This window comes from Gossypium hirsutum, chromosome D12 (genome assembly GCF_007990345.1).
Source record: "Gossypium hirsutum isolate 1008001.06 chromosome D12, Gossypium_hirsutum_v2.1, whole genome shotgun sequence".
NCBI lineage: Eukaryota > Viridiplantae > Streptophyta > Magnoliopsida > Malvales > Malvaceae > Gossypium > Gossypium hirsutum.
In genome coordinates, this window is record NC_053448.1 from 35828364 (window position 1) to 35837592 (window position 9229).

Genomic DNA, 9229 nt, shown 5'->3' on the forward strand with positions numbered 1-9229 from the left:
CTATGGTTTTAAAATTACAAAATTAATTTATGTTCAGAAAATAGGAGTAAACAATTTTGTTATGAACCTTGATTGCGTATTTGTAAAACAGATGAATATTTGTAATATTGGCTATCATGGAAATAAAAAAATAAAAAAAAAGTGCAGAAAAATATTAACAAAGAAGGACCTTAAAATGTTCTAAAAATGTATGTATGAATCATATTGCACGAAACGGGTAAATGTTCTAAAAATGTATATATGAATCATATTGCACGAAACGGGTAAATTTAAACCTAAACTATATAGGCTTCAATCCTAGTGTTCAAATTCATTTGGAACTCCTTTTTGACATCACCAAATTTTGAAAAATATTTAATTAATGAGTAGTTATACAAATATTTACTTAAATTAAATGAACAAATTAATTAATAATCTGTAAATTAATATGTTCAATAGTAATGGATAAAACTTGTAATTTGTAATTTGTAACAAATAATGATTTTTTTAGGGTAAATTGACTTTTGTTGTAAATCTAATAAATTAGAGATAAAATTGATTGGTAATATGAATAGAGATGATATTTCGTAACAAATATAATAAATTGAGGATAATATTTATTTAAATATTATATATTTTTGGAAATAAATATTGTTTATTTTATTATACAAAATTAAATAATATTTGTAACAAATTAATACTTATCCTTTAAAGATATATTTGCCTAAAATTAGTATGTACAGATGTTTTAATTTTAAAAAATTAGGGTCTCGGGGGTGCTAAATTCATTTTTACAAAGTAAGGATTTAATTTTAGTGAGTTGTTCTTATTGAAAAACATTTGAGAAAGAAGTTTTCTATTATGATATGAAGTTGGGGAGTTAACCGCCGTAGAGGCGAGTCTAATCGTTTTGGTCGGTGCCATTAATCACCTTTTGCTTATAGAATTCTTTCCATATTTGTTTCTTCCATGAAATAAATGTTTCTCCTTTCAAGTTTTCTTCCATCAATTTTTGTCTAATTTTATGGCACGGTTTTGTCTGCTTCTATAGCACTGTAGTTTGGGTTTATGTTTAGTTTTTTGGGTTCAACGATTTGTTGAGTGGTTATGGTGGCAGTTTGCTAGGGGCTATCCATAGAGGGTGGGGTAGTTGACGAGTGTCATATCACTTCCGACGAGAGGGAGGAGGACATCGGGCGAGGGGCAGTGTCAGACGACAAAGGGATGGGTTACAGGAGAAGCCTTGTCGCTAAGCACCATGGTGGGTTAGGTGGACTTCAATTCGCCAAGGATGTTGCCACTGGATTGAGGAGTGGACACAGATTGGATGCTATCGTCTTGGAGCGAAACGGTGGCAAATTGGGGGTGAACAAATGGTGGTGGATCTTGCCGGAGTCGGGGTCTCTCATCATTCATTTGTCACAGGAGATGTGAGGTATCAAGAGAGTTCTGTACATATCAATGTGAAATTGTCAATTTGTAAGAGGGACAACTCAAACAAAGGCTACATGTACAAGGATATTCCCTTTGATAGGATGCTAGTCAGCGAAGGGGACCCAGTCGTTCTCTTCTTGTGGAAGACGAACGACAAAAAGTGTCCACGGAGGTGATGTGGTGGATGGGTCAGATTTGAGGGCAATGGTGGCAGGAGATGGAAGATTGGAATGGATCTCAACTGACAAGGTGCTTACCATTAGCTTGTTTACTGTCGAATGCTTCTGCCACCGTCTGCAATTAGCAACGGATGTGGATAGAGGTGAATTTGGAAACTTTCTATTTCTTGAAATTCTGGGTTTTAGACGAGGAAAGCTCAAGTGCATCTGAATTTAATGGTTTTCTTTTGATGTTTTCTTTTTAAGTACTAGATTTGTATTTTATTTGGTTGTTTTATTTTTTTATTTCGGTTTGTAAAATGTTGCTTTATTGCTTTAACAAAGATGTCTAACCATTATCTTGAATATGATAAAATTTTAAATATATTATTTTGAAATTATAATATTCTCATTAAAAATCAAGAAAAATATAAAGTTGTCCATGTGGGAAAAATAAGTTGTCCATATGTCAATTAAGTAATTTGTCCATGTCAATTGAGATATTGAACCTTATAATATATATTATATGATTAGATTAGATGTTAATTTTTTATATTATGTTGCAAATTATTGATGCTTAGAATAGAAGTGAAGATTGATACGATGGTGGGGAAAACCTTTAAAGGTGTTTTCTTTTTGGGAAAAGTCCACGAGATGAGATTAAAAAACAATTGTAAACATTAGTACTAGTTTTAAATATATAATTATACTATTTTTTTGCTTAAAAATTTATACTGTATTTAAAATTTAATCTATTTATGAAATTCAATATTCCTAATGCGACTCAATGGTGCATCAAAAATATTTTTACATCAATAATTGATTGGTTGAATATAAAGTGAAGGCAGTTATGAGTCATGACCACAATGGACTAATAACATCACTAAGAAACCGAAAAATCCGCTCAACGGGTTATTTTTTAATTGATATTAGTTAAAATGTGAGATTAAATTATTATACTTAAAATTTAAAATTTTAGTCTGATCATTAAAATTACAAATATTTTTTATTTAAATTTGTTAACTTAAAACTTTGATTAAACTGTCCCCTTATGATATAACATATGATTGATAAAAATAAATATATTAAAATAAAAATGGTGACAAAAACTATCAAAAATAATAATGATTGGATTATAATTTTTAAATTGAAAAAATAGGAGGATTTAATTTTTAATTTTTAAAATATAGAGACCAAATTTAAATTTTTATACAAATATAGGGACAGACGTCACATTTTAACCATTGATTTGTAATACATATTTCAATCAATTTAATCGGTTGTTTAAAATTTTAACATATTCACCTAGATAAAATGGGAATTAGCCATAAAAATGAAGACAGAAAAAGCTTGAAGATGTTAGAGATAAATTAAAAATGGAACTGAAATTGGAATCATAAATGCTGATCTCAAGTTCAGATTCATTTGCATCAGCATCCACATAGTTATAATACAACAGCAACCATTATTTAATTGTTTCTTCTTTTTATATAATATTACAGCACACCCATAATATTGTTGTCATCACCATCATCGTCATCAATCTTTTTTCTATAATACTGTGAAACATGAGTGGGTTCCAATATTAGAGGCGAGCAGATTAATCGATGACGAAAGACGATTGGTTTTCACTGTTCTTATTTTGGGATGGGTTTGGATTTAGGCTCTTCTACTTGAGATTACTTACACTTGAGAGCTGATTTATAATGCTCCAAGCTGAAGCATGGGGCAGTTGCCAGTTTGGTCGATTTTAGTTGAAGCATATGGCTTTGGGGTATGGGTATGCTATGCATGGCGACCTTCTTTGTTTGAAGCTACAGTGTCCCATTTTTCTCTTCTTTCGTCCTGCTTCATCTGCTGTTCCCTGCACTCTAGACTACAAAACGGTGTATCCCCCCTGCAATTTTTATATTATATTCAACCCAGTATGATTGGGTAAAAGAATGGAACTGGGTAAAAAATAGTTGAGAAAGAGTCAAACTAGACTTCAAACAGGATTTTCTTGAAAGAAAAAAAAAAGCATTATAGAAGCTAAGAGAGAGAGAGAGAGAGAGAGATTACCTATACATATATATGTCACGACCAGGAGCTAAGTGGCGTTTACAGAGGCAACAAGAGCGTAAAAAGGGACCAGAGCTATCAAGAACATGGTTAGTAGTAAAACCTGAACTTCCAACACCACCGGGGTTTCTGGGCGACACCATGGCCAAGAGATGTTGATCGTAAGCGAAGTTGGGTTTGGGGAAATCATGGAAAGGGTGGTTTGGAGGGCCGGGAGGATCATGGGATATAAATGATTGTTGGACAATATCCTCAACGTTTGAGAGGACATCCACCGTGATCCCCGTCATGCTTGCGGTCCTTTTGATCGGATGGCGTGTGCGTTTACCAAGCAACATACCGTTATATGTTTCAGGGAGGGGGTGAATTTTGCTCTTTCTCTCTACTGATGTATTCAAAGAAAGAGAGATAGGGAGTGGAAATGAAAGGAAAGATGAGGAACCAAGAGACAAAATAAAGGAGATGGGAGGAGAGGGGATACAGAATCTGGGCCGTTGTTTGAAGTCCACCTCACCTAAACCAACTATTCCAGTATCATTCATGTTTTCTCCACATCTTCGATTATATAATTGTAATTATAATATTTCATATATTTTTTATTTTTATTTGTATAAATGATAAGATATTTATTTTTTTGGTCGAAAAAGGAAACAGATAATATTATTAGAGAAATAAGAAATAAGAGTCGAGCTCAATATATAGTACACCCTTTCTTATCAGCCAATAGAAGGTGATTCAAACTAATAGGAGGATTAATACAAGTATTAAACAATCTAGGAAAATTAAAAATATCGAAGCAAGTCGGGGGTTGAAAACTGCTCCCTAAATGAGCTAAGGCATCTCCACATTGGTTTTTTTCTTGAAAAATATGCTTCAACGAACTAGCAATCAAAGATAGGCAGAGCATCTTGCAATCATCAATTAAGGAGCAAGAAAGAAGTTAGCAACATTAACATTAGATAAGAGATGTATAACAGAGGCAGCATCAACTTCAATCTCAGGGTTATCTAAGCTAAGGGCCCAAAGTTCAGCTTCAATGCTAGTTGCAGTAGGAATGGGACGGTAAGAGACAATGATCCAGTTCCCATGATGATCGACTATAAAGGCTCCAGCTCCTGTGTTTGCTTGGATCTCCCAAAGAAGACCCATCCGTATTGAGTTTATAAAATCCTCTCTTAGGTGGCTTCCAGGAAACTAGGATAAAAAAGGGTAAGGGAATTCTACGAATCAATGGGGATGGAGAGGACTCTTTGGACAAACAACTCCTTACGTTTGTAATTACCAAAGACAGGTTCATTTCTAGTCAACCAGATTTCTATATAAAGGCGAAAGCGAACAATGTATTCTAAGGAAGCTTCAGTCTTTTGGTCCAAAGCTTAGAAGACAGGTTAGCGGTGAGCGACTGCTTCCAGCAAGGAAGCCACGTGGATCAAAATCGAACAACAGACTGTAGAGTTGCCCAAAGATTTCTCGTTATGAGACAATCTTTAAAGAGATGAGAGGTCTCCTCTAATGAATTTGTGCAAAGGGGGCAAACATCTTCTAGAAAAAGGTTTCTAGCTTGGAGGAAGGTATTAGTGGGAATTGCATTATGGCCACATTTCTAAAGAAAAAATTCAATTTATGAGGGATCTTAAATTTTCAGATGACTCTCCAAAGATCAATATCAGGGTTAGGGGCTCGAGAGTAAATTTCAGTGGAGAGATCATATGCACTTGCAAGCATTCCATGCATATATGGTAAAGCATGTCATATAGAGCAGGAAAGAATGTGACAGATCAAAGACTACCTTTCGATGAAGGTATTAGTTGAGCATTTAGTTTTTAGCACTAGAATCATTTCAATGTTAAGTTTAGAAATAATGAAAATATTCATTAGTAATATCAGTAACTCTTAATATGTTTAGGTGGGTACTTGTTAGGATCGTCACGATTAAACAACGAACAAGTAAAAATAGTAGAAGAAATTGAGAAGATGAACACACAAATTTAACGTGGAAAAACCCCTCAAAAGAGGATAAAAAACCACGGGCAAAGATAATTTTACTATAATGGCAAAAGAATGAAGAGTACAAAAGATGGAGATAAAAACTAAACCCCGAAAACCCGAAAAACAAAGAACCCTCAAATGTAAACACAAAATTCTCTGAATGTGTTATGAGTTCTAATCTAATGGGTGTCTCTTAATTCTAAGATTGTAAAGGAGCCTATTTATAGGCTAAATTAGTAAGTCAAATAAACTATACTAATAAATGCTAAATATATTATACTAATAAATACTAAATCTTCTAGAAAGAAAATATATTTTTGTTTAACTTGACTTGCAAGCAATCTCTTAGAATTTGGGTCACACAATTCTAACAATCTCCACCTTGACACAAATTCTTTCAATGCCATCTTTGCCAAAACCCGCCACGGGCCTATCTTGAACTATGCAGGGAATTAACTGAGTCGAATCTATGCTTAGAAGCTGGAAGACTTCTAGCCTTCGACTTGTGCACTGCCAAATCAAAACTAACCCGGGTCTGATTTTCACGAATACAGTGCCCTAACTTTTCAAAACCTGCATCCAAAAGAGAACCTCTCTTCAACGAAACGGTCATACCTTTTTCCCTCCTATGACCAAGTTGTCTCCGCTTCAAATGAGTTGACTTTGACTCCGTAACGGACGAGGGACGTCCGATTTCACCGGTCACTGTAGAACCTTCCAGAATATAAAGACTGTCGGTTCTTTTACCTTTTAACAAAACGAGAGCTCCACGAGATACTTTAATGTCGCTCGACTCGATGTTGATTCTGCATCCTTTCAAGTCTAAAATACTCAAGGAGATGAGATTCTTTCGTAAATCAGGTACATACCTGACATCTGAGAGTGTCCTAATCGTCCCATCGTGTATCCTAATTTTAACAGTACCAATACCGATTATTTTACTAGATGAATCGTTTCCCATGTGCACAACTCCACCTTCAACTGAACTGTATGTGGAGAACCATTCTCTATTGGGACACATGTGGAAAGAACATCCTGAATCTAGGATCCACTCAGACGTAAGCTTGGAGTTATCGCTCGTTGACACTAACAAGAAATCATCACCGCCTTCATCGACCAAATTAGCACCAGCTACATCTTCCTCGTTACTCTCAGCAGCTCTTTTATTTCGCAGTTTATAACAATCTGCTTTGATGTGACCTAACTTTTTGCAATAGCGACACCTTTTGTCTCGTTTCTTTGATGCTACCAAAACGGAAGCTTGTCTATCTGCTTTGCTATTCAAATCAAACTCATTGTCGAGTTTGTCTCTACTCAACAAATGACCCTTCACATCTTCGAACTAGAGTTTGTCTCTGCCATAAATCAGGGTCTCCCTGAAAGACTTGTGTGAAGAGGGTAAAGAGCACAATAATAGCATAGCTTGATCTTCATCGTCAATATGAACCTCAACATTCTTTAAATCATTTAAAAGAGTAATGATTGACTGATGTGATCTTTAAGAAGCTCACCTTCGTTCATGCGAAACGTAAATAGACGTTGTTTCAACACTAAACGGTTAGCCAGAGACTTAGTCGCATAAAGAGTTTCTAACCTTTTCCACAAGGCGAATGAGGTCTTCTCCATCAATACCTCCTGCAATACTGTATTCGCGAGGCACAACTGGATTGCAGACAAGGCCTTTTCATCAAGCTCTTCTCATTCTGTTTGATTTAGATTCTCAGGCTTTTTCCCTGTAACAACCTTTTTCAAGCCATTTTGAACTAGAATTGCCATCATCCGAACTTGCCACAGATTGAAATTTGTCTCACCATCGAACTTCTCAATTTCAAACCTTGTTGCTGCCATCTCTGACCGGGCTGATCTATGAAAGTTAAACTAGCTCTGATACCACTTGTTAGGATCGTCCCGATTAAGCAACGAACAAGTAAAAATAGTAGAAGAAATTGAGAAGATGAACACACAAATTTAATGTGGAAAAACCCCTCAAAAGAGGATAAAAAACCACGGGCAAAGATAATTTTACTATAATGGCAAAAGAATGAAGAGTACAAAAGATGGAGATAAAAACTAAACCCCGAAAACCAGAAAAACAAAGAACCCTCAAACGTAAACACAAAATTCTCTGAATGTGTTATGAGTTCTAATCTAATGGGTGTCTCTTAATTCTAAGATTGTAAAGGAGCCTATTTATAGGCTAAATTAGTAAGTCAAATAAACTATACTAATAAATGCTAAATATATTATACTAATAAATACTAAATCTTCTAGAAAGAAAATATATTTTTGTTTAACTTGACTTGCAAGCAATCTCTTAGAATTTGGGTCACACAATTCTAACAGTACTTTTCTTTACTAGTATTTAGAGTATCAAATTTAGCAAAGGGTTTAGATAATAATTCTCTTTTAAGGGTCAGAGTACCTCCTCAAAGTATTTCGTTGTATTATAATTTGACATCGTTAATTTGGGATTAATTCTCAATCCTCAATTTTATATATTTTTATTACGCACAAGACGAGCAGCATTGCACTTAATAATTTTATTTGTATTGTTAAGGTTTATGTAATTTCAAAGTTTGTAATATATATTGTGATCTTCAAATCAGATTTATTGTGATGTAATTTTACCATTCTTTTTGAAGGTACCTTATATAAATGTTACCAGCATCAAAAGGGCTACTAGAAACCATGTGATGTGATGTAATGTAAATCTATTTTATATAAAAATAGTTTGCATACATGTGCCATGGGCCGAATAATAATATTAAAAATAAAAATATTTTATTAAAATTAAAATGAAATATAAATTATTTCAAAGTTGTATTTAATTATGATCAATAGGATAATGTTTGTTTTAGGATCATATTGGTCGAGAAAAACGATATTGAATATAACAGTGAATTGGTAGTTAACAGTATTAATTAGATATGAAAATACGGAAATTAAACGTTAAAAACATTAATGTAAAGCGGAGAGTATATGTAAAGGACATTTATGTTAAAAAACTTACACGTAAAAGTAACATTTAAGTCTCTAAATTTAGAATATCTAAAAAACAATGTTTTCTTTTATGTAAAAAATATGGTAACCCAAAAAATGCTTCTCTTTTATCTCTTTTTGTTTTCGACGCAACTTTCTATCCTTTCTTTTTCTTACACCATTAAATAATTAAAAATTGATTTAAGTCTATATATAGAACATGTTTAGTCTGCTCTTTTGCACGTTCGTTTAGTTTCCCAACTGTTTGCGACGGTGTTTCTTTTCTTTGATCTCGTCTTTTTGTTTTTTTGTCTGATTGGAGTGGGTTGGAGGGAGTTATGGAGGCTGACTTAGCGGCTTTGTCGTTGGACGGTGGTGAGGAGGATGCTTGGTAGATCACTTCATGCAAAGGGGAAGAAGAAGGTGGAAACAGTCTCTACTTTGTAGGGAGTTTTTTGACAGCCAACACTATCCAATTACAAGCCATGCGAACGACTGTTGCAAATCTATGGCATCCATATGGTGGGATTACAATTTCTTAATTGGGCAAAAAGTGTTATCTCTTCTGATTTTACTATGATTTGACATCGAAAGAGTCATGGATGGCGATCCTTGGACATTTAACAACC

General features: G+C 34.1%; 1 protein-coding gene across 1 annotated transcript; it reads right to left on the reverse strand.

Moving 5' to 3' along the window:
- Nucleotides 1-2937: 2937 nt before the first annotated feature.
- Nucleotides 2938-4178, reverse strand: LOC107945502 (FCS-Like Zinc finger 5). Its single transcript, XM_016879541.2, has 2 exons — nt 3633-4178; nt 2938-3468 (listed from the first exon to the last, which is right to left on the reverse strand). The coding sequence occupies exons 1-2, from the start codon at nt 4172-4174 to the stop codon at nt 3357-3359; spliced, it is 654 nt and encodes a 217-aa protein (XP_016735030.1). The 5' UTR covers nt 4175-4178; the 3' UTR covers nt 2938-3356.
- Nucleotides 4179-9229: the final 5051 nt, after the last annotated feature.